Source organism: Aulostomus chinensis, chromosome 22, assembly GCF_037954235.1.
Source record: "Aulostomus chinensis isolate RoL2024-O1b breed Wild chromosome 22, RoL_Achi_v1.0, whole genome shotgun sequence".
In the NCBI taxonomy this organism is placed as follows: domain Eukaryota; kingdom Metazoa; phylum Chordata; class Actinopteri; order Syngnathiformes; family Aulostomidae; genus Aulostomus; species Aulostomus chinensis.
In genome coordinates this window covers 18,969,538-18,995,000 of record NC_141341.1, presented here as the reverse complement: position 1 = coordinate 18,995,000, position 25,463 = coordinate 18,969,538, and the positions used below count along the sequence as shown (strand labels likewise).

The 25,463-nt window shown below is 46.5% G+C and overlaps 2 protein-coding genes, 2 long non-coding RNA genes and 2 other non-coding genes across 10 annotated transcripts; 1 reads left to right on the top strand and 5 right to left on the bottom strand.

Annotated features, from left to right (window-relative positions):
• Positions 1-768: 768 nt before the first annotated feature.
• LOC147241056 (uncharacterized) lies at positions 769-2,069 on the bottom strand. Its single transcript, XR_015111326.1, has 3 exons — positions 1,747-2,069; positions 1,120-1,427; positions 769-1,011 (listed from the first exon to the last, which is right to left on the bottom strand). It is a non-coding gene; the product is annotated as an uncharacterized LOC147241056 (long non-coding RNA).
• A 756-nt stretch (positions 2,070-2,825) lies between these two features.
• LOC147241053 (uncharacterized) lies at positions 2,826-6,427 on the bottom strand. 5 transcript variants are annotated; one of them, XR_015111169.1, is made up of 8 exons: positions 6,348-6,427; positions 5,350-5,392; positions 4,712-4,739; positions 4,482-4,538; positions 3,933-4,052; positions 3,672-3,697; positions 3,255-3,301; positions 2,826-3,038 (listed from the first exon to the last, which is right to left on the bottom strand). It is a non-coding gene; the product is annotated as an uncharacterized LOC147241053 (long non-coding RNA). The 5 variants fall into 5 exon arrangements; XR_015111171.1 differs by having other exon boundaries at positions 4,482-4,601; positions 6,348-6,412; XR_015111172.1 differs by having other exon boundaries at positions 4,482-4,497; positions 6,348-6,412.
• On the bottom strand, positions 3,507-3,640 carry LOC147241055 (small nucleolar RNA SNORA18). Its single transcript, XR_015111400.1, has one exon. It is a non-coding gene; the product is annotated as a small nucleolar RNA SNORA18 (small nucleolar RNA).
• LOC147241054 (small nucleolar RNA SNORA8) lies at positions 3,758-3,894 on the bottom strand. The gene has a single exon (XR_015111401.1). It is a non-coding gene; the product is annotated as a small nucleolar RNA SNORA8 (small nucleolar RNA).
• Positions 6,428-9,726: 3,299 nt separating the features above from the next.
• On the bottom strand, positions 9,727-17,926 carry chtopa (chromatin target of PRMT1a). Its single transcript, XM_086193628.1, has 6 exons — positions 17,618-17,926; positions 16,505-16,594; positions 15,286-15,436; positions 11,103-11,277; positions 10,842-10,988; positions 9,727-10,710 (listed from the first exon to the last, which is right to left on the bottom strand). The coding sequence occupies exons 2-6, from the start codon at positions 16,567-16,569 to the stop codon at positions 10,514-10,516; spliced, it is 735 nt and encodes a 244-aa protein (XP_086049754.1). The 5' UTR covers positions 16,570-16,594; positions 17,618-17,926; the 3' UTR covers positions 9,727-10,513.
• snapin (SNAP associated protein) lies at positions 17,908-23,728 on the top strand. The gene is made up of 4 exons (XM_086193629.1): positions 17,908-18,064; positions 18,317-18,363; positions 18,950-19,068; positions 22,908-23,728. Exons 1-4 carry the CDS (start codon positions 17,952-17,954, stop codon positions 23,013-23,015), a joined length of 387 nt encoding a protein of 128 aa, XP_086049755.1. The 5' UTR covers positions 17,908-17,951; the 3' UTR covers positions 23,016-23,728.
• Positions 23,729-25,463: the final 1,735 nt, after the last annotated feature.

Sequence of the window (25,463 nt, the reverse complement as noted above, 5' to 3'; positions counted from 1 at the left end):
ATGCAGTAAAGTGGAGCACTGGTGCGGGTTCATCCGCCGATCAGGAGGGTAGAATTCCATCGTGTTGTCCCACATGTCAACAGCAACACACACAGTGGGACAACTGTTGCAGCATCCAAAGCTCAGTGTTTCCAGGAACATCGTCTGAGCACAGTGGGAACAGACTGGCCTCTAGTGGTGAGAAGACAGCACTACTGCTGAAGATGTGGATCAACGCTCTCAAGGGTCCAGCAAGAGTTAAAGCAAGATAAAATACCAATCAATAAAATGAATCATGTTGATTGTATTTGTACAGTTACTTCCCAGGAAAGTCCAACAGGAGGTCAAACTGTTGCTCGTCTTAGTGCTTCACTTCCATCCTGGACCCACCAAGACGGAGCAGAGACCTGCAGGACTAAAGCTCACTTTATACTGAGAAATACAGCCAATTTTATGACCACATTTTTAAAAAAAATGATCCATTAGAACCCTTTTAAATTAGAGTACAGCTGTGCTTTGTCCCAGTTTTTTTGTTTGTTTTTTTTACTTTGAAACTGAAAAGAATTTTATTGCAGAACGAGAGAGTTTTCTTCTCCTCAGTCCTTCCCAGGCTGGTCCACCTGGTGACGGTCAGAAAAACCCTTACGTGGCATTTTGGATGGAGCGAAGAAATGTGGTGAGACTTCTGACCATTTCTGGAACAAACAATCCAAGAATGATTGCAACAATTTATGAGGCACAGAGAGGAGCAGCATGATGTGCGAAGCTCTTGAGCACTAAAAACCCATTTATTCATCTGAACCATTTGTAGTTTTATGAGAACTTCTGAGCTGCATCTCAGGTTGGGGGTCACAGCTTCTCCTAAGCTGCAGGTCTTGTTGGCTCGTGCGGGTCTGCAGCGGTCAGACCAGAGTCATGGAAGGTGGGTGAGTTTGACCAGGTGAGTGTGTGTGCCCGAACTAGATCCCCCCTACGGAGGCCGACCCGGGCCAAGCGCGGTGCAACGAGAAAGCAGCTGCAAGGTAAGAACTGCTGCAAAGGCACAAACACAGGTGCACACGAGGTGCGTTAAAGACGAACGCGGTGCAAATAAAAAAGCAGTTGAATGTCATATGAAGCGGAACTTGACATCAAAAACACCTGACAACTGCTTTCAAAACCCTCTGCAGTGCAAATGTAGGGCGTTACTCTTCGGTAGGCTTCCCCTCCTTGGACTTGTGGACGGTGAAAGGGTCGACTGTTCCTGGGATGTTTATCACTTCTCTGCCATCGGGGTACAAGAAAACATGGACAACCTCCTGCATGTCCGGCTTCACATCGATGTGCTTTTTAAGTGCAGCAGCCAAGAGCTGCTCTGCTGACCAGCGAGGCTGAATGTTCAGAGGAAGGGACGTCCCTCCAGCAGGCTTCAGGGAGTCACCTGTCAACCTCGTAACCCCAACATCCATCTGCAGAATAACATCGTTAAAGTGACGTAGTTACTAAGTAACACAGTCAATAAAATGAAATTTATGCAATATGGCAAATCGATATGATTGGTGACTTTACAAGGTGTGGGTCTGCATTGACAGCTAAATCTGAACAACCTCTGCAAGAACTTTTTCTCTTCACTCTGACAGGTTTCAGTCTCTAAACTCATTTTTACCTCATCGCTATTAGCAAGCAGGTTAACAATACGCATGCAAATGTGCAGCGTTGTACATTGATATATTTTCATTTCTACCTTTTTATGTTATCATTTATATAAATGTAATCAAACAAAATCACATTGCCGTGCAGTGTCTTGCCGCTGTTCCTCAAAACCAAGCGCCGGTCAGCTGTTTCGTCTCCTCTCCTACGCGGAGTCTGCATTGCGCTGAGAGCGCCCCCTGCAGGTGCGGTGGACTTCCGTTGTGGCGACTGGCTTTGCAGCGTTTTTATATCGGAGCTGCTTTCTCGGTTTGCGTCGTTTCTCTTCGCAGCGCAAAAGGCGATGATGCATCTGTTTTCGTTTCTTGCGTCACTTTTTTATTTGCACCGCGTTCGTCTTTTACGCACCTCGTGTGCACCTGTGTTTGTGCCTTTGCAGCAGTTCTTACCTTGCAGCTGCTTTCTCGTTACACCGCGTTTGGCCCGGGTCGGCCACCGTACAGATCTGATCGTACCTGTCCTCACATCAGGCACCAAATGACTTCCTTTAATACACACAGTGTGGCTGACATGTCGCCTTTTTAGGTGCGTCCCTGTTCCCTGGTCAGCAGCAGGGCTGTCTGACTTGGAGAGGTACTGCACTCTTGGATTCGGTCACGTGCTGAAGGACAACAGACGGAAGTGTGCTTTCTGCTCCATCTTGTCTTCATGCTTTTAACGTGGTACTGTTCCACTCGTTCACCTGTAATTTAAAGTGTGATGAAATGAATAAACTCCGTTCAAACTCGACGCCGACTCCAGCAGCAGTTCCCTCTCGCTGCTGCTGCCTGGTGACTTCTGTGCCTACAAATATCTTCACATGCACTCGTCAGGATTTCCATTCAGAGCTGTAAAGTATGCAGACCCGTCAGATCCACGGAGGCGCTGCCCGTCTCACGACTTACAGAACCACAAGAATCTACTACAATGTCTTGGTGACAGCTTCCACAGGACACCTTCAGAGTCCTGGACAGGTCCAAGCACTGAGACGAGGACCTTCACGGAAGCAGAAGGTGGTCACCGTCTTGTGGCTGATCATTGCACGTGAACTGCCCGTCTCCTGTCAACAAGGTTCTAAAAGCCTGTCACTGACCCAGGACTTTGTCAAAATGATGCAGTTCCTTTCAGTCTTAAAGGACTTCTTCACCGTTGAAACATTTGAACAAAACTTGACAAGCTTTGGACTTGAGACATTTTATTTGCCTTTACAGCAGTAAAAGTATCAAAACGCCAACCAAGCACATGGTTGCCAAGATGTGTCACGCAGCAGGGTGCATGCCTCCAGCTGCATGGTCCAATGGTGCTGGACCAACGCAGTGATGACGGCGTGCTGGCCCCCAGGATGCAAACCGGCTCATCTGGAGGTCGGACAGCTGACGGCCATGATGGCACTGAAAAAACCAAACACAAACAGAACCACATCAGTGACGTGAGCCTCCCAAAACATGATGTTTCGGGTCGTGTTCACAATGGAGTCCTCTGAGCGGACTGCTGCAGAGGCCCACTGGGATGCTTTTATTCTCTGGTCAAGTCCACAGCTCGTCAGGAACGGTGCTACCTGAGAGCCTTGGTATGTGACCACGCACAGACGGCCGGCAGGTACTTACCCTTCTCCAGGCTGCTGACACTCGTCACGCGCGCTCTTCAGACCACCCTGAAACCAGCAATTCAAGAATTTGATCTTTGAAAAGCTCCATCAGCTCTTCATATTTATTCACCAAGTATTCTTCAAGTTCTTTGCTGCATCAGATCCTGATGTCACCTGGAACTGGACCCTAACCTCTGACGCTGACAACACAGGGAGACGTTCAACACCAAGTTCCACCTACGTGCCTTTTGTAGCTTAGCCTCCCAACCTCAGGTGTCCTGCAGCTGAATCCCACAGGGCTCATGGCAGTGAGCATGTGGGTAAAGCGAAACCACAGATTTGCTCTGTGAGGCATTTCCAACGACACAAGCCTACAAGTCCAGGTTGGTCGGGATAGACCTCAGCTGGGGAATATCTGCACTTCATCGATACTCACCTGTGTGTGAGGGCCCGTCAGCCAACCTGGAACCAACAATACCAGCATCAGCACATGTCCAGCTAGAACCGTCAGTCGCAGTCAAACCATGTATCAACAAATATTCCAGGACTCCAAACACCAGCAGCACGGAGACCAACGATGCCACATGTTGACTTCCTCTAGCACTGACTTATGAACACACCAGCCATGGAGCAGCTGGCTGCAGATACCACACAGTGCTGCTGAGTTAGGGTTCGTCATCAAGACAAACCTGCTTACCTTGGTCACATGGGCCAATGATGACCTGCAGCCTTGAATAGTGCCATGTCACAAGGCCCCCCAGCTGAAACGCAGAGCAGTGCAGAGGCTCCACATGAAGGGCGTCACGTAACTCCGTACCTGGTGGAAACGGGGGGTTTAGTTCAGTCACCTGTCCTACCATTGGTTTACAGCGGCTGTAGTTTATCAACATTGTTCATTACGTCTGAGTTACTGTGAGCAGCCTGCAAATGTTGCTCAGGTCATATCGACTCTGCAGGTGTGGACCAAGACAGCTGAGCTTTCACTGATTGGTCCACAACTTTCTGAGGAGAGTCACGTGACTGCAGTCTTGCTTGTAAGTGCGTCACAATCGTAAACACGGAGACCAATGAAGACACTACTGACACCAGCGGCGTCATCGTGCCCTCGTCAGTCACACGGCTCTGGAAAGAATTCACCACTGACCCCCCCATGCTATGTTTGTTTTCCTCCACCACTACAGCTCTAGCCATTTACAGCAGCCTCTTTCAGGGGAGGGCGTCATTGGGAGGACTAAGTTCAACTCACATGTGCCAAGTCACCGCTGAGGGTCAGAGAGACGAGGGTCAGAGAGACGAGGGTCAGCTGCAGGAGGAAGAGAGGAAGGATGAAGGTGCGTTCAGGACCGTCAGAGCAGAGTTAGCAGAGCTGTGTGTTGTCAGAGAGGCAGCTGTCACTCACACTTCAGAGCAGTTGAACATATTAAGCCAATCATCATTAACACCAGAGCAGCACAGCAAGCACCTGGAGTCACTCACCCTGCTGGCCCGGGGTCAGATCCTGCACCTGCCAGACATTCAGAGGCGTTAGCTCATATTAGCGATCACAGGCGCTGTCACGTCTCATCAGTAACACTGCAGCAGAGGGTTCACGGCAGTGGGTTGCAAGAGAAGTGTTTCTGTTGGCACTGCGTGAGCTCGACGGCCCACTGGACAGGACCAGCGCTCACACCGTGCCCACAAGTCCCCGTCCCAGACAGTCCACAACCACCGTGCTGCCTACGTCAGACAAACTTTATTTACATTGCGCCAAATCACAACACAGCCATCTCAAGTCACTTTACTCAAAGAACAGGTCTAGAACCTCCCTCTCTAACTAAGATGGAAGAGACCCAACGTTCCAACGGGAGCAGCACTCGGCGACGCTGGCGAGGGAAAAAAACTCCCTTTAACAGGAGGAAACCTCAGGCAGAACCAGGCTCAGAGTGCGCGGCCATCTGCCTCGACCGGTTGGGGTTGAGAGGGGGAGGAGACCGATGGGGTGGGGGAGGGCTATATGCAGCCATTGATCAAAGATTCTGTCCATCACAAGGAATTCTGATCACCTGACATGTCAGTCAAACTAAAGGAGGGTCTGCCAAGTGCTTCTTGGGGCAACGATTCCCGTTCACACTCACCTTGTGTGTCAGCCTCTTCAGCCATCAGCCGTGAGGTCACTTCCTGCAAAACAGATTAATGTATAAATCTGGAGATGCCAGTGAAATCCAGACCGGGGGGGGGTCCACGTCCATTACATTTGGTTTTTAACAGGACAACAAAAAGCCCCAGTTTGCAGGCTAGTGGTCTGAGGTCTGCCACAGGTCAGTGTGTCAGGCCTCATTGGCACCGGTCAGCAACCAGCAGTGCCGAGGTGAAAGCAAAACCTGATGTTCTCTAGCCACTGCTGGTCCAGGGGACCCCCACTGCACAGGATGACCCCCTGGCTCATCGGCCTGTGGCACCGAGGCTCTGACCACAGATCTGGTCCTGATAGAAACTGCAGCAGCCAAAGACCGTCGTGGCCAGGAGCTTCTTATGAACTTGATTCAGCCCCTGGATTTAGTATGAAACCTGCTAACAACTCAGCTTTCACTCTCACGACATGGAAACGTGCACCACTTCCCTCTACAGAACCTGAATTCTTTGAGCTGGCACATAGAGACTCAATCCAGACACCAAGTGACATCGGACTTGTTGGTTCAAGTGAACAAATCACTTGTTTCCACTCACTTCTGCCTTCTAGAGGTAAAACATCAGAACAGCAGCAAATTCGTCCATTTTGGTAATCAATGCGCTTATTTCTGATCGTTAGCATGATCGTGCACGTGTCTCGCGGTTACACGCTTCAAAGATCTAAAACTAGCGGGCGAGTCGTGTGGTCTTGGTTCCGCCCACTGCTCAGGACTGTCGCTGAATTAGAAGCAAAACGGTGTCACATATAGCGACTGGATTTATTCAGCCGCGTGCCGGTTAATAAACCAGAGCTGTTAGCATCAAGCTAGCCAGCAGCTACGAAGCCACGCTGGAACCACGTGGAGGCCAAATACGAAGACGTCACATTTACCGTCGCTAACACAGTTCCAATGTGTAATCAGCGACTGAATTTAAAGTTAAAAGCTCCCCAACCTGCCGATACCTGGTTAGTGCGTTCGCTGCCAGGGTCTCCTCACGACCGCGAACCGATTCGGAAAGGACTTCCGCGATGCCGCAAAACCATTTATAGAATACTTTGCGACAATTCCAACTGGTTTTCGATGTCTCTACTGTTGCGTTCAGGACACCACGGAAGGATCAAAACATCCGCGTACCTCACTAAAATGTTCGTGGTAAAGATACTTAGCCTCCTTTTGTACTTCTACCTGATGTGTGTGTATATATATATATATATATATATATATATATATATATATATATATATATATATATATATATATATATTCTAGTTCTAGTGATCTATGGGGGCTCTTCCCACCTGCAACCCCCCCCCCCCCCCCCCCCGCCCGTTTAGTACTGAACTGTCCAGGGGCGTCTTGGCCTGGCCTGCTCCTGGGCTATCTTGGCCACACACACACACACATGCACACATTCATGGCCTTGATCTCCTCCTTGCTGAACATATTTATGAGATTATTGACCAACAAATATCTTTGGTGACTCCTACTGTGATGGAACGCTCTACCTATGTGGAAAGGTTTGTCTTCATGTATTAAATCAAACCTGTGGTATCCTTGACTCAAGATCCGAGTACTTTGACAGATTTACTTTAAAGTTTTCCTGTTTAGGCTGGTGTTCGCTGCAGATAACAGTCGCCTTGAGAGGACAAACACAGCTTTTGTCATAATACAGCTAAAGCTAGTTAACATTTTTTTAAACATTTTAGTTAGTTAGTCCATTTACTTTTTCTCCTTTTAATTTCTATTTGATGTTTCTTTCCAAGTGTGGGTCATTATTTTACTGGTTAACAGCAAGGTACAGCATTGGGCGCCTCTCATGAAATGTTATTCACATTGGGACTGTAGCCCTGGATTTAGTCTTACAGCCAAGAAGCTGAGCCTGAAGGTTACTTCTAACTCCTCCCTTAAGACATCACCGGTACCTTGTGATGCGTGCACGTATCTTTGCTCCATAATTCCATGTCTTGCTTCATATATCTGATGTCTTCAGAGTGTATCTACGATGTAGAAAGTAGTAAAAATGAGTGTGTCGAGCAAACATAATAGGGTCTTCGCCCCGGAGGACCTCCGGACTCAGGCCCTAATTCAAGCTGCAAGCAGCGTTGTGAGGGCCTGAGCCCCTGGCCTGAATCCCAGGGTGTCTTGGTCCAGTGTGGAGGCCTTGTAGTTTAGGAATTAGAAGCCTGAGTCTGATCAGAGAGTGAGAGCAGAGCTGAGAGCTGGCCCTTTAAGAACCCTCCCCCACTGCTCTGTCTTTGATCTGTGCTAGAGAGAGAGCAGAGCTGAGAGCTGGCCCTTTAAGAACCCCTCCCCACTGCTCTGTCTTTGATCTGTGCTAGAGTGAGAGCAGAGCTGAGAGCTGGCCCTTTAAGAACCCCTCCCCACTGCTCTGTCTTTGATCTGTGCTAGAGTGGAGAGCAGAGCTGAGAGCTGGCCCTTTAAGAACCCTCCCCCACTGCTCTGTCTTTGATCTGTGCTAGAGAGAGAGCAGAGCTGAGAGCTGGCCCTTTAAGAACCCCTCCCCCACTGCTCTGTCTTTGATCTCTGCTAGAGTGGAGAGCAGAGCTGAGAGCTGGCCCTTTAAGAACCCCCCCCCCACTGCTCTGTCTTTGATCTGTGCTAGAGTGGAGAGCAGAGCTGAGAGCTGGCCCTTTAAGAACCCCTCCCCCACTGCTCTGTCTTTGATCTGTGCTAGAGTGAGAGCAGAGCTGAGAGCTGGCCCTTTAAGAACCCCTCCCCCACTGCTCTGTCTTTGATCTGTGCTAGAGTGAGAGCAGAGCTGAGAGCTGGCCCTTTAAGAACCCCTCCCCCACTGCTCTGTCTCTGATCTGTGCTAGAGTGGAGAGCAGAGCTGAGAGCTGGCCCTTTAAGAACCCCTCCCCACTGCTCTGTCTTTGATCTGTGCTAGAGTGAGAGCAGAGCTGAGAGCTGGCCCTTTAAGAACCCCTCCCCCACTGCTCTGTCTTTGATCTGTGCTAGAGAGAGAGCAGAGCTGAGAGCTGGCCCTTTAAGAACCCCTCCCCACTGCTCTGTCTTTGATCTGTGCTAGAGTGAGATCAGAGCTGAGAGCTGGCCCTTTAAGAACCCCTCCCCACTGCTCTGTCTTTGATCTGTGCTAGAGTGGAGAGGGTGGAGGAGCACCAGAATTGGAGTGTGGAAAAGCTGAATAAGTCGGCATACGTTGGTCAAAAGTGAGTCATAATACCATATTTTTGTAGGGGTTTTTGTCAGGAATGCAGTGGTGTGTTTGTTAAAGCTATGGGATGGATGGTGTACACATGAGAAGCGTTTGTTTGACAGTATGTACCCTGAGAGGACACCGTCTTCCCATAGACTTCAATTGTAAGTTGAAACGTGTAAAGTGTCTCCCCCACTTTGAGGGCTTATAAAATCCAAACCAAATAATTCAGATAAAAACTTTTAATAACTTTTAATCAGCACAGTTGGGAGAGTAAGGTGTGAAAGTTTGGAAGTGATAGCATTAATGCCCTAGGAGGAGATAGATTTTGTTGGGGAGTAAAAAAAGTCCTGATTTGGACAGTTTTGTCCAATTTGTGGACATTCTGTTGTAGACATGTGAGGGGTCAGAGTGTAGGAATTGTTGGTCTTGATAAGACGAGTCCAACGGTGTTGGTCCCATGTTTGTGGGACATTCGTGGGAGGAGTTATAGCGCTCCAAATGATCAAAAATGATCTTGTAGTTGTGTGGCTCCCTAGGTGGCGCTATAGACTTTTGTGTTTTTTTTTTTTATAGATTAGTGAATGTTTAGCCAGACTGGACAGGTGTGGTGAATTACAGGGAATTTCATGCATGTTCAGGGGGTGAAATTAGATGATGCTCATATTGACAGCAAGAACAGTCCAGGACCAGGTTTTGAATGGGTGTGTATGTGAGAACCGGCTCCAGGCCGTCTGGTCCAGGTGCCTCATGGGTGTTGGGGGGGGGGGTTGCTGCTGATGTGTTGCTGCTGATGTGTTGCTCTGTTGAGCAAACATAATAAGGCGAAGACCCTAAAAATCACTGAAATGAGAAGGTGGGTCCAAACTTTGGACTGGACATGCATGCATGTATATATATATATATATATATATATATATATATATACACACATACATATACACACACACATTCCCCAGACTTGTAAAGACATTCATGTCTCACAGGAGGCACACAGATGTCAGGAAAAGTTGTAAAATAACCAGGCTTTGCTTCTTGTAACCCTGAAAGGAGGTTTGCAAATGTTTATGGTACAAAATGAATGTGTGTACCAGTGAGGGAAGGAGGCCTCGGCCCACCTCTACCAGGAGGTGCCTGGGCTCCACCTCGTCAAGAATCAGGAGTTGAGACTTTGCCATTCCTGGCGAATTTAATTTTTTCATATGAAGATAAACAACTTACAGTTGAACTCAGTTACATTTGTTGTCAACCTTTTAGTCAAAAAGGCATTTAAAATTCACAATTTCAATTTTCATCAAAACCTTTATGTACTGTCATAAAAACGCTCTCACGCACAATAAGAGCCCAACACTCCACTGAAGAATGCTGCTAAGTGGAAGAACGAACACTTAAAAAAGAAAGTAGAACATCCTTTAAATACAAAACAAAACAAATGGATACTTGGCTTAAAAATGCTTTGCTTACACATTCTTTTAACAAATAATTTAGAAAAGCTTTGCATTGCAGTTGTTTTAAGATATGACAATCCAGAAAAGTCATGTGAGCATGTCAAAATGAAATTCAATGTAAAATAAAGTTAAGAAAAACAATGAAAGAAGTTTAGTCAAATTACAAAGCCACAACATGACAGGATCACACACCAGTTTTAAACTCTGAACAAATACATGTGTTTATCAGGTCATGTATAAAAAAGAAAACCACTAAACAAATGAGTTGTTAAAAAGGTCCTTCCACAGTTATTGTAAAAGTAAGAAGTTTAGAGGATGACACAGAAATGAGTTGTGGTTCAAAGCACATTCAGGGTTTCCTGCGTTTTCTAGCTCAGAGACGTCGCCTGCCATCGCTCTCGTCTACATTTACTCACTCAGAACCGGCCCACACCACGACACCTCAAGTGTGTGATGAGCAGTGCAGTTCTGCAGTAACTCTACATGTGCCGATCCTTCAGAGTCATTCCATGCTGTCTGGGTCGGCCTGCGCCATGTAGGCGTCCAGCTCAGCGTCCAGGTGACCTTTGGTCTTTGACATGTAGGCGTCCAGCTGGTTGTCTAGTTGTTCACGGGTTACAGCAGGCCGGCCAACACCTCGCCCCCGTCCACGTCCACCTCGGCCAGGAAACCCACCTCGCCCCCGGAGTCCGCCCCGGCCTGCCCCCCCCCCAGCAAAACACACACATTAGGAAACCGTCAACAGTACATGTGAACTGAGTGAGTTTGCATGTTTCAGAAACATTTCAACATCTTTAAATCTGTGACCAGAGAAAATAAGGACACGTCACCTCTGGCTACTCCACCTCGTGTAGCTCCTCTGGACATAGCTCCTCCACGGCCAGGGGCTCCTCCGCGGTGACGCCCACCTCTACGCGTTGCCATTCGGCCTGCAGGGCCACGGCCTCGCACAGGGGCACCCGTAAACACGCGCTTCCCTGTGCAACACAAAGAATGTAAATTGTCACTGAGCAAGACTAAACATTGGAGCCATGAGGGCGGTTCCCTACACGTGATCTCAGCCGACACTCCTCAAGGCTGGGGACACACACCTCTCAGGGACAGAGCACCTCTCATGAGTCCTCCTCTGCCTCGTCCTCTGAGGCCTCCTCTGGTCATCCCTCTCATTCCTCCTCGGCTACCGGCCGCTCCTCCACGTATCAGGGTCCCAATAGGCCGGCCCAGCCTGGCCTGGATGTTGCTCTTCCCCAGGCGCTGCTTCAAGCTCTGACACAAGTTAGTTAGGAATTACTGCTCTCCACACTTCAACAGCTGGACCAACAACTTTACCAACCACATGCTAAAACAAATCCATGCTCTACCGAAGGCCTGTCTGAACAATTAGTTCTATTTTGCCAACAGGGTCACTAAGCAGAAAAAAAGAAATTGTCAGCACTATGCCTGATTACTACAATTTTAATGGCTGAAATGTCAACAAATGATACACACTTCTGCTAACGTGACGACTGCAGACCAAAATAAAGGATATTTCAATTGTGATGTATCAAGGTCTATTTACTCGTGGTGTCTAGTTCTACTCAGCTGGGGAAGCATTGTTTAGACTGGGTCAAATGGGTGACACCCCTCAGCTATGCGGCTTTTTTGGAGCAGGACAAAGGACCAACCCTTAAGATAGATCAGCTCAGCACTCAGGTTTTCTTTGAGCTCTGAAATGGGCTTCACCAACTTTAAAGAGCACAAGTGGTTTCAGCAGCTAGCTGCTACATGGCAGTATGATCCTGTTCATACACAGGATGAGACTTTTGTTAAAATCTTACCAACTGTCATTGTGAGCCCCATCAACCAGCAGTTGCCATTACATTTATGCAGGCGTGTGCTGCAGCAGGCGCTGTCGTGGGGCCTTCACCTCCCCATTTTACATTTTTAGAAAATTGCAATTAGGAGGCAAGTAAGAATAGAAATCACCTGTTTGGGAATACTTTGGATTTAAAACAAATGAAAAACTGGCAAGCTAAAGGATGTAAATGAAGTCATTTACATCCTTGCAAGCATACAGTTCCAGCTCAAGATTCCTAAACACAGCAGCATGCACATTTAAAGATATAGCACCCTGCTGAGAACATTAGGCTTACAAGCCAGAGATGTGGTCACTATTTAAGAGTCACATGGTAGCAGACGAAGGATAGAGCCACTTGCAGCCACCAAAGAATAAAGACGTGGTGATAAAATTACCATAACCTGCACAATGGACTTCTCACGTCACCACAGCAAAAGAAGCTGCTGTAACATGCGGATCATAGCATTTATGAAGGGGCCTCACCCTCACCCTCACCCTCACCCTAAGCTACAAAGCATCAACACGCACTGAAGTTGTTAAGTGGTGCAGTTGAGTCGTCAGCTGTGTAGTTAATGCCATGATCTGTGCCCTCCAGTACAGTCTTTTGCCCGGTTGGTGACATGTTTTATGTTGTTGTTTCCATTTGTGTGTGCATGTCTTGAATTGTACTTAAGTGTTAATTTACCAAGTTGAATTTTCAAGGAGGCAAACTATTAAATTAGCAAAACAAAAGAGGGAAAAAATCGGTGCCAATAAACCAGTCAGCTGATATCGTTGGTCAATCGCCAACCCTACGTCATACCTGTACTCACATGTGTTCTGTGTGATCACGTCACGAGGTCGAGCTACCCAAGCAGGGTTGCTCCCTAATGGTGGGTTCGTCTGACTCGTTAGCCCCCACTGGCTCCCACACCCCTACAAACTTTTGGCTTCAGGAAAGTGGTTGTGCCTGGATGTGCGGCGCCGAAGCAGGCAGACAGAGATAAAATATCGGGATACGTCCTGCTTGTCTTTCACCTGTCGTTTGCATCAGCCATAAAGCAATGTGAGCGCAACATCTCAAAAAGTGTCATTTTGTATTTAAAGAAGGGAAGCCCTGTTCTTGTTTTCTGGCCGCCAATACTGACGATCTAAAGCCCCCTTTACACCTGCTACCAGCATACGTCTCCAGTGACCACAATCAAGATCTGATCGTGTTATGCTACACCGGATGTTACATTGTCGTCAGCTTACGCTCCTGCTGCTGCTTCGTGTCACGCAAAACAAAAACTTCAGAGAAATTAAGTTGTTTTTTTGTTGTCGTGTGGACTTTGTGCTGACTTTTCCAAGTCGAGGACACAGAGAAAGATGCCGTCTTCAACAACTGGAATATCGATGAACACAGAAGAATGTGCGGTGTTACTGCTGCTGCCCCAGAGCTTTGCTCTCCTGTTTGTCTTGAGCAAAACTGCCGCCTGTCATTGCATGTGAGAGATTTGTTGGACTTTAAGGTCTCTGCAGAGCCACAACATTAGTTTACCAGGAGGAAACAGGCTCTGGGGGCTTATTCTCTCATTCTAAGTTGTCTCATTGCTCCCCACAGTGAGTCAAGCCTCTTCTTCCTCGTCCACTAGTTTCCACCAGATCCAACATATTTCAGGTCATAAAGCAGCTGTACACTGATTAGAGACACATTTGCAAGGACACCTCAGTTGAACCAGGTCACAATGTGTCATCTACCTCCTGGGGTGTGGTTTGGCTGATTGAGTCACAATTCACCCTAAATGCGTCTCAGGTGCATTTACATCTGTTCTTGCACGTGTTGAAGCGCTCTCTTACTGCAATCCAATCACAGAAAATGCTTTTCAATGTCAGGCACCAAGGGAGTCTAAGAGTATGATCAGTCCATCTACACAAATACTCAGCCTTGGTTTAGTTGTTAACAGTTTGTTCAACAGAGCAGTTTGAAGAAACCCTCAACAGCAACACAGCGAGTATCCTACCGGAAGAATAACGACATTACAAGATTTCAATTATACAACAGAATTCATGAGAACTGGCACAATCATCAACAGAGTGAAAAAATATGAACCCCATTCAGTAGGCTAAGCAGTGCAAATATTCTAATTGACAAAAGGCGATGTCTCAGAACTTCAACTCAGTGACATTATGCAAACTAAAGAGGAAACTTCTGTTTTCCAGAGGCTGCACTGGAGTGAAAGCTGTAGAAACAGCAGCACAGGCCAGTGTCTAGGGCTTGAACACAAGCTTTAGTCGCTGCAGTCAAAGCAGCAAAGACAACGTGATGTCTTCCTGTTGCATTTAAGGCTCCAGTAACGTTTTCCAAACTCTACATGGACTGACTTCCGTTAGAGCGTTGCTGCTTCATCACCAACAGGTTGAATTTGCAGCTGAGAAGACAGTAAGTCACGGACGCTGTTGTCAGAGAGTCCACGGCCTCTCGTCTGCCTTTCAGCCTCTCTGGTGCTCGCTTAACAAACACACCATGCCATGCGTTCCGTCAGTAGGTGCAGTAGCACGTCTGGTGATGGTGTCTAAATTTGATGGCCTACCAGTAAACAAGGTGGGGCTACACTACAGGAAGCTTCTCTCAGAGACAAGAGTAGTAACCACAGGTGATCAGTCATCAATGCAGATCCACTCATTACGCAATTTTAATCAAAAGTGGCCAATCACCATTCAAAACTCAATTTGGTGTCTAGTTCTCTTTTCACAGCTGCATCACTTTTTTGTGACTCCAGAATGAAGCCAATGGCAACCAATGACCACCAATAACACGCAAAATACAAAACTGTTCTTCCACACAACACCAAGCATATGAATTTTAATGGGACCATTAAAAGGTCTGTGCGATACAATCTCCCACCCATTAAAACAACAGCGCCTGTGTGTTCACATATATGGAGGTGATGCAGTTACTCACACACTCCAACACAGGCGGGACAACTTTGAGGAGTCCACTTGTGATTTGATCACTCGGGAAGCATGCTGACACCAAGTCTGATGGGGGATGGTTCATTAAGAAGAGCAGTCTACCGAACACTGAGGTCTATACAGGATTGATGAGAGCATTGAAGAACAGCATTTAATTCTACGAACCACGTGAGTGAAAGGAGCCTAGCGACAGTTCTGTGAAATTGGAACTAGGACTGCACTGACACATCGGCCAGGATTCATATTGTTATCACCAGCAGTAACCTGCAATTAAGATGGTAATGAGTATTGGCAAAAAATAATATAAAAAAGTATTAATGTTAGTATTGCCATCAGCACAGAATTCCATCAGTGCATCCCAATGAGCACCAGAGGGATCATCTGGCTGATGTCATAGGAACTCAACACCATTTCACACGTATACAAGTGCAGATCAGTGGCTGTGCATGGTAGAAGGGTCTTGCAAACGTGGCGTGACCCCCCGCTTATCTGTGCTTTCTTACCTGTTTGTGATTCAGAGCAGCTTGCACTGAGGGCCGGTTCTCCATCTGCTGGGCCAGCCGGCGATTGCGGGCACTGGCCAAATGCTGCTGTTGCATGGTGGCTCGAATGCTAACCGCAGTGGGCTGCTTGTTCTTCAGCATGTTAGTGAAGCTTTAGAGGCGGGAGGGAAAAGAGGAAGTGAAAGATGGGGACAGGGGACATACAGAAGAGGAGGAGGAAGCAGGGTTCCACATCAAGTCATTTCTTATTTTAAGGATGCAGCCACAGGCAGTGGTGGCTCTTGTCATGTAAGACATATTCCACTTGTTGGCACTCTTTTCTCTCTCAGTCTAACCAGTTATTGATATGATTTTCTGTTTCCAAATCAAGCACAAGCCAGAAACCAAATAATAGAAAAAAGAAAAACTCAGGTGTGTAATAACAGAGTGAAAGAGAGAAAGAGAAAGTGCTGGAAGAGGAGCACAATTTGCCACTTACAGGCCTCCAGCTGGCTGGCTGTGGTGGTGTCATCATGCAGCAGCAGCAGCAGAGGCCCTGGACGCCACCAGTGTTAGGCCACCCAGCCACTTACAGCATGGACCGTGACATGTGGGTCACCCACTGAGGGACTAAGAGCAGGGAGGGAAAGATGGTCGGGGAAGGGGAGCTCTTTGTCACGTCCAAGCAAGGACTGAGTACCTGGTCTTGTGTCGACATAGAGAAGAAAGAGTAACGGAAAAGGAGGATGTAGGAGCATGTGCTTTGCTTCAACTGGCTTGAGAGGAAAAAAAATTGAGAGATTAAGAAGTGCCCCATCTCCCTGGTTTAGTGTAGGTTTTCCTCTCCCTTGGATTGTATACTTTATGTATACTTTGCTGTGTATGCAACAAGGAGCAGGCGTGCCATGGAATTCTCAGGATGTTGGACTGGTCCAACATAGGCTTACCACATAAGACCACCACAGTCCCCCTTTTCTCTGTGTGCACTGCTCACACAAGACGTCTGGTCCAGGTGAGCTCCTCTTGCTCCATGTTTCAGGGCTAATCAATTCAATGTCTCACCAAATGTTAACAGGGCCAATAAATTTGAGTGAGCAGTACACACACAGGGGTCAGTCAGAATAGCATCCATGTCGGGTCCCTGACAGTAGCCTTCCGAAGAGAGCCCTAGAACCTTCACAAGCCAAGGGTGGCCCTTGCATCTGGTGTGTTACTGCAGACAGGGTGCGTGGCGCCTCACCGCTCATTCAGGGACACTTTGGTGGTGCTTTTCAGGACAACTTTTTGGGAGGATGCTGCACTCATTTTGACAGGCTTCGTTTACAGGCTCCTAGACACAAATGGGACAGTTAGCAGTCAGAAGGGGAGGAGGAAAGATCAAGACTGCAATGTGATATTATCAAGAGAATAGATCTGATAGGACTTATTTTCAGTGTTTGGAACATTCAGGGGGTCACAACCTTAATTCTTAATTGCAAATTGATCAAAATGGTGGTCCATTTCTGATACTACACTGTCTGATATCAGGACTTATCTTTTTGGAAAACTGTCATTATTATGACTGTTTTTGGTGTTATACTTTTGGTTACATCATGAAGCTAGTACACTGCACAGTGCCTCTTGAGAACAGAACAAAAACTACACAATGCTTTATTTTTATTTTTTTTAATGAATGGACCTGTGGTGCGTCTCATACTAGGTTACACTGGTCATGGTCCAGCACAGGCTGGAACAGAATCTGGAGAAGCACATGGGCCTGCACCATCACGCCGATACCAATTCCGTGATTAATGTCAGCGTGACACCTAAATGTGGTGTTCCCAATTCAAAATTACATCTCTTAATTTCTCGCTTTCAAAGAGAGACAATAAAAGATCAAATTCCCCTCTTCTTTACTTACAGGCTCACACGTTACTTGGGGTGGTTAACTCCATTAAGGAAATCTTGCATAAACCTTGGAAACGCCCCTCCATATTCACGGAACCGTCATAGAATTAAGACGAATCTTATTTATTCAAAACTTTGCATGGAGATAAACATGAGGGAATCCGCGCAATGCCTTCATGTGGAAAACTGGCCAGAGCCATGAGACTGAGGGTTTACACTCCTACACAAATCGGACTCCCTTTTACTTAAAATCAGTTTTCGCAGCACAGACTCGAGGTTAGATTGCCAGGATCGCCGTTAGCTAACACTGTGGCGTGGAACCTCATTTTGGTCCAGTCACCTTATGTTCGCTAAACTTCAAATATGCTCAAGAAAAGCGGCACGAATATCCAGCAAGCTTCAACACTGAGTTTAATAAAATAATGTTCAAGAAAATGTTTTAAAGAATAAAAACTGTTATACTTACAGAGAATGTTGCATCGGCCGAGACGCCAGCTAGCTAGATTTGCTGTGGGAGCTAGCTGGTCCGGACGCGGAGCGGCCGTGAGGCGTCCTGATATCTGCCTGCTTGATTTACAATTTGCTTCGCCTCGGAATCAGGTTTTAAAAGAAAAGAACACGTTCTGTTATTTTTTCAACAAAAACTATAGAATGAAACAGTCGGGCTCGGGGCGTCTTCCCAAAATGGTGCTGGCTATAGCGCTTCACTGTGCCTGCGAAGAAAATGGAGAGGGTTCATTCATCTTACGTCACGAGTACGTACTTCCGGTGTGGCCGGGCTGTGTTGTTAGCTCGTTAAGATGGCGGCGGCTGCTGTGGAGAGCTCATTTGGCAAAGATGTTATCGCGGAGGGGATGCTGGACCTCCTAAAACCCGCCATCCAGCAGCTCGACCTGCACGTCCACTCAGTCAGGTACGTTCCCGCCTTATTCCGTGGTTACCTGTGTTACCTGCCTGCTATCGTCAAGCTTTCGAGTGTAACTAGAGTCTCGTGACTTTTTTAATCATTCCAAAAACATGTGTCGTGTCATAATGACAGTTGCGTACATTATATTTCATTTAATATAATCTCAACAGCCGTGTATGACGCAGGTGTTTAATGTCTTGAGTTCTGTTTGTGTGAAAGTTGGTCTGAATGTTAATTTGAATATGTCAATCTTTGCAGAGAAAGCCAGGTGGAATTAAGAGAGCACATAGATAATCTGGCCACAGGTAATTTACCTTGTAACTACTCTGCTCATGGACAGGTCCACAGTTGTTTTTCCTAGAGATTTTCACACACATTTTAAATACAGTGCTTTTATTCCCATAAATGTAATTTATCTGAGTAACGTTACAGGGCCTGTAATTCTGAATCCATAATTAAAAATGTATTCTAATTAACAGCAAAAGCAGTTCTCATTCTCAATTCGACTTATGTTTTCAAATAAATTTGAAATATAGGTAATATATTAGTGTCATAACCACATAGATATGTAAGATGAGTCACAGTGTGATGTGCACTTCCTTAATTATTCCCAAATTCTTAATTCATATTTTCATTATGCTTTTCTACCACATTGTCACTTTTGAGAACTTTACTGAATGCACAGGATTAAGATTCAGGGACAAGAATGCAGCTGTCTCACAACCCTGACACAGCTGTTACAGTGAATCTTTTCATTGTTTTTGGAAACATGAAATTAGCATATAAGTGTTTTTATTTTGCGTAAGTAGTACAAATAGCTATGTAGTGCATGAAATATCATGGGCTTTGCTAATCCTTGATTTGGTGTCTTGTATTGTCCATGTGTGGCAGAGTTGTGCAGGATAAATGAACATCAGAAAGTGGCTCTGGACCTGGATCCTTATGTGAAGAAGCTCCTGAATGCCCGGCGCAGAGTAGTGCTGGTAAACAACATTCTGCAGAATGCTCAGGTCAGTCTCCCACCTGCCTGTGGCAGCTGGAGGACCAGACACACACTTGGATAGTTTTTCTATCATCAGCCTTCATGAGCTCAGTTCAATAATGTCCTCCTCTAAACCTCCACCTGTCTCCTAGACCCCATCCCAACTAAGCTGCTCCAAGACTCTCTCCCCTCGTTAGCCCCTCCCTCTTAGATATGATCAATGTGGCGCTGGTATCTGGTTCCGTCCCTCAGTCCTTTAAAGTAGCAGGAATTAAACCCTCCTCAAAAAACAAGCCTGGATCCAGAAGTTCTACCAACTACAGACCAACATCACATCTTCCTTTTCTCTCCAAGGTTCTGGAGAAAGCAGTTGCTAAACAGCTTTGTGACTTCTCCACAGCAACAGCTGATTGGAGGATTCAGTCAGGTTCCAGGTTCATCCTAGCACAGAAACAGAACTAGTCAAAGGTACCAGTGACCTCCTACTGGTACCAGATGAGGGACCGGTCTCTGTGCTGGTCTGATTAGATCTCAGTGCAGCTTTGATACCTTTGACCACCATATCCTTCTACAGAGACTGGAACCTGTCACTGGCATTAAAGGAACCACACTAAACTGGTTCAGGTCGTATTTACTAGGTCATCTCAGTTGGTACTAGTTAATGATGGTTCCTCTGAGACCACTACAGTCAGTTCTGGTGTTCCACAAGGGTCTGTGCTTGGACCAGTCCTCTACACCAGGGGTGTCCAAACTGGTCCAGTAAGGGCTGGTGTGGCTGCAGGTTTTCATTCCAACCAAGCAAAAGCAACACCTGATCCAACAACTAAGCTGTGTGGACACAGCTTAGTTGGTTTAAGTAGAATCAGATGTTGCTTTTGCTGAGTTGGAATGAAAACCTGCAGCCACACCAGCCCTTACTGGACCAGTTTGGACACCCCTGCGCTACACCATATACCTGCTTCCTCTAGGTCACATGATCAGGAAACACTCCATTAATGTTCACTGCTATGCAGACGACACACAGCTGAACTCATCAATGATCCACATGGAACAAACCAGCTGACTAAACTGGTGGCCTGTCTGAAGGACAGAAAAACATGGAGGACCCATAATTTCGTCGTTGTCATCCTCCACTTCATACGGTGGCTCCGGGTCGTGGCGGCAGCAGCCTCAGCAAGGAAGCCCAGACTGTCCTCTCCCCAGCCATGTCCGACAGCTCTTACGGGGGAATCTTGAGGCGTTCCCAGGCCAGCCCGGAGATATAATCCCTCCAGTGTGTCCTGGGTCGGCCCTGAGGCCTCCTCTTGGTCGGACATGCCTGGAACACCTCCCGAGGGAGGAGTCCAAGGAGGCGTCACCACCAGATGCCTGAACCACCTCCACTGACTCCTCTACATGGAGGAGCAGCAGCTCTACTCTGAGTCCCTCCTGAAGGACTGAGCTTCTCACCCTGTCTCTAAGGGAGAGCCCAGCCTCCCTGAGGAGGAAACTCATTTCAGCCGCTTCATTCAGGATCTTGTTCCTTCAGTCATGACCCAAAGCTCATGACCACAGGTGAGGGTTGGAACGTAGATTGACCGGTAAATCGAGAGCCTCGGCTTTTGGCTAAGCTCCCTCTTCACCACAAGGGACTGTTTTAGCACCCATATTACCACGGATGCAGCCCCAATCTGCCTGTCAATCTCTCGCTCCATCCTACCCTCACTCGTGAACAAGACCCTGAGATACTTAAATGGTGACAAAGGGCAGCCTTGGCGGAGTCCAACCCTCACCAGGAACAAGTCAGACTTACTCCAGTAGAAAGACCGAATTGCCCTTTTGTAAGGGGCCATCCACTCCATACTCCCTGAGTACACCCCCCCTCCCCCCCCAAAGGGTGCCCCTGGGAACATGGTCATAAGCCTTCTCCAGATCCACAAAACACATGTGAACTGGTTGGGCAAACTCCCATGCCCCTCCAGCACCCTAGAGAGAGTGAAGAGCTGATCCACGGTTCCATGGCCGGGACGAAAACCACACTGCTCCTCCTCAATATGAGGTTCGACTATCAACCTGACCCTCCTCTCCAGTACCCTGAGACAGACCTTTCCAGGGAGGCTGAGGAGTGTGATCCCCAATAGAGGTGCTGATTCTCATCCCAGCTGTTTCACATTTGGCTGTGAACTGTCCAAGCAACAGCTGGAGGTCGTGGCTTGATGGAGCTCATTATCTGCAAAAAGCAGAGACGACATCCTCCTGCCACCAAACTCGACACCCTCCTGGTTGTGTGAGTCCCTCGGAGCCCTGGGCACAGGTGCAACCCTACTCTCCCAGTACCAGGACACACTATGATACCAGTGAGGGAAGAAATACCCCTAACAATGTTGGAGTAACACATCGACATATTGAGATTTGGTGTCAGTTTCAAACAATTTTCCAACTGAGATGAAAACAATATCCAACAGAGTTCAGCGTCTTAGCTTAGAGCTTCATAAACACAACACATCACAATTCATCACAACGTTAACTAATGCTATTTACTCCCACCTCCACTCCGGCTTCCTCCCACCGAAGACATGCAAATGAGGACTAGGTTAATTGGATACTCGAACTTGACTGTAGGCATGGCTGTGAGAGCCAGTGGTTGTCTGTCTATATGTGTTGGCCCTGCCATGGACTGGTGACCTGTCCAGGGGGAACCTTGCCTCTTGCAAGGCAAGGCAGTTTTCTTTGTAGCCCGTTTTCACCACCAGTTTGTCTCCAGGCTTCATGGCATCATAACAACATCCTCTGCCCTCAGAGCCTCACATCGACTGAGGAGAAACTCCATAGAAAACCTTTAACAGGGAAAAATCTGAGAAACCTCAGGGTGAGGAGGGGAGGAGGATCCCTCACCAGGAGGGACAGACGGACAGGAGATGTTGTTACAGACAAGAAAAGAGTTTATAACACAGAATGAAGGAAACATGGAAATGTTAATAACAGTTGAAGAAGGAAGCTTCTGGAGGCAGGGAGAGCAAGCCAGCTTGATGGGGGACTGGATGGTGGACTGGTTCATGGGAGGGGAGGCAGGGAGAGCGAGCCAGCTTGATGGGGGACTGGATGGTAGACTGGTTCATGGAAGGGGAGGCAGGGAGAGCGAGCCAGCTTGATGGGGGACTGGATGGTAGACTGGTTCATGGAAGGGGAGGCAGGGAGAGCAAGACAGCTTGATGGGGGACTGGATGGTAGACTGGTTCATGGGAGGGGAGCGCAGGCTGGTGTAACAGTAGGGGATAAAGGGGGGGGGGGGCGATGCAGGCGGCGGTTGGAGCAGAGAGATGGAGCTCTGGTGGATCTTAGGAAACACAGAGAAACTGAGAGACACCGAGGGGAGGGCTCCATGTAACCTGATGTGTCCCCCAGCGGTCTAAGCCTAACATTGGGATATGGTCCAACCCCCGCCACCTTTAACAGGATAAGTTGAAGAAAATGGATGGATGGACTCCCACCTCTAGATTTGATGTGGGTTCTGTGGTTTGGCTCATGGGCTGGGTGGATGCAGCACTACCACTTGTGATTGTAGAGGTCAAAATACAGAGATAAAGACAGCTGACGAAGGCTGGTTTCCAGTGAAAGAAACCATCAAGTACATTTAGTGCTTTTATTAGTGCTGGACTTTTATTTTATCAACACTTCTATGGCTGTGCGCCTCTGAGGTAAACTCATTTCCTGGAGTTGTGCTTTTACTGTTGTGATTCTTCATGTTGGAGGTCCCTCATGGTGCCAAACCCAGAGCAAGTTGCCTTTGCAGTTGTTTTGGTCTCAGCTTGTTGTTTTGGTTCTTTGTTCTGCAGTCAGCCTGGTTTCCAGTGAAGTGGCTCTAATAGATCTGCTCTTGGTCCCTAGGAACGTCTGAGGCGACTCAACCATAATGTCGCCAAAGAGACGGCGCGAAGAAAGACGATGTTGGAGGCTTCAGGAGTGTTCGCCTCTCGCTCGCCCAGCAAACCCTGAGCACTACTGATGCCGTCCCCACCAAGGCGGACACATCGACACAGGAAACTATAACATGAGGAAGACGAGTCTTAGCTTAGCGGTTTGTCTAATGACGCGCTGATGCCCTGCACTGATTCACCTGATGTCAAAATAAAAGCATAGCCGTCATAGTATGTTGCTAATACATAACAGCTTTACAGTATCACCAGATGGTGTGTTCCACTCTATTTGTGTTGTTTGTCTTCTGATGAAGTAAATGTGTTGTCTTCAATCAAAAGTGCACATGTAATCACTGGAAAAAAAAACTTGTGCTCCAGTTAAGGATTTATTAAGGCTTCCTCCGAAAAGCTCCGGACAGACATTTTTGAATGATTTGTTTATATTGGAGGATGGAACTGTGTAGGATGACTGTGCACTATAATAATTCTTATATAAAGCCTCTGCTTTTCTGGCTTTGTTGGGTATTCTCAGTTTCTTTGTTAATATTTTTTAAAATATACTTTAAGATTATGCTCTCATTTTTTTTTTTGTGGATAAACACTCAACATTACTCCCTTGACACCCTGCTTGTGAAAAAACTGCATTAATATATTGAAGACCGCAATATAAAGATGTAAAACACCCCATCGTTTACTCTCGTTAGTACCTAGCAGGCAGAAGGGGCTCAAGATTTCAATTTTCCCCGGAAAATGCATTTCATGGACATGACAATAAAAATGGATTTTCCCAGAGGGAGCATGCAAGCTCATCACATTGCTTAGAAAATGGCTCCATTCTACAACTCTGTTTAATTCTCTAGGTTCTTCCTTCATGTTCGCCATTTGAATCTAAGGAGAATTCTGTCACTGGAAAAATAATTGTCCTACATACATGTGGGTTTCTTTGCTCACTTGTTGATGAGTTTAGCAGCATGTTGCAGCTCATTGTGTGTATCAGCTATTTTACATATAATTAAACCCAGTTAGATATATTTTCACACTCGTTTCAAAGGAGTTATTTGGAGATAATGGGTCCACGGGAAAATCCATCTAGCCTGATTATGATGGATTCATTGTCTATGAATTTCTCACCAAAATCTATTGGTCAAGGGAAATATTTACCTATGGACTCTGAAGCAACTAGTCCTGCCCTGCTCAGATCATGCCTGCTCTTGTTTTTACAGGGGTGCGGCTGTTGTCCTGTGAGGGGCTCTGGAGGATTTTTACAGTTAATTTAGAGCAACAAAATTAAAATGTGTTTTAAATAGTGACATGAAGTGGAAGAACCTCCAGGCTTCCAGGTCTCATTCTCAAGTTGGACACCTTTCAGTCTTTACAATTGTGAAGACCAGGAGTGACACTGACCAGCTGCTTCCAGGTTTTGTGTGACAACTGAAAGACTTGCAGACCCCAGACCACCTGAATGTCAAACCAACTGAACGAAACAAACGCCATTTCTGAGGTCCTGGCTTTGCATTTTCACCACGCTCTCTCCCTGCTCGCCGTTGTTGTTTTGCTGTTTCTTTTTCTTCCTGTTGTCTTCCAATGCTGCGCTCTATGTCCCATGCTCTTTCTCACTGGCTGTTGGCAACACGTGTTGGCAGTTGGGTTGGTGATTAGCTCTCACCTTCTGATCGCCGTGTTGGATTGACAGCGACTAAAGTTGGGTCTCACACACCAACAATTTGTGGCAACGAGCCACTGTGGTCCCTACTGGTGCAGACTTCACACAACTGGGAATGGTGGGTAAAACCTGCAAATAATCTCATCGTGTGTCCTCAGGTTTATCTGAACTACGGTGTTCGGGAAACATGTATGTATACACATTGTATATGTGTGTATATGTATATATACGTGTGTATATTTGTCTGTACATTATGTGAGTATATGTGTGTATATGTATATACATTGTGTATATATGTCTATATATAGGTGTGCATATGTGTGTATACATATATACATTTTGTGTATATTTGTATATACATTATGTGTATATATGCATATACATTGTGTATATGTGTATATATGTATACACATTGTGTGTATATAAATGTGTATATATATATACATCATGTGTGTATATATACTTTTTCTGTGTTTATATGTGTATATGTTTGTGTGTATATGTATGTGTGTATACATGTGTGTATGTGTGTATACATATGTGTGTGTTTATATGTATGTATATACAGTATGTGTGTGTATATGTATCTGTGTGACTATATGTGTGTGTATATATATATATACATATACATGTATATATATGTATATATATACACATATATATATATACATATATATATGTGTGTGTGTGTGTGTGTGTATGTGTATTTAATATGATATAAAATAAAACAGTCCACAGCCAAGAAAAGTTAGTCAGGAGGTAAAAACGGTTCAACTCCGTCCATGTCCCTGTAAAACACTGGTAACAGTTGCTGCTGTTGTGTGTGCGTGTGTGCGTGCGTGTGTGTGTGTGTGTGTGTGGCGG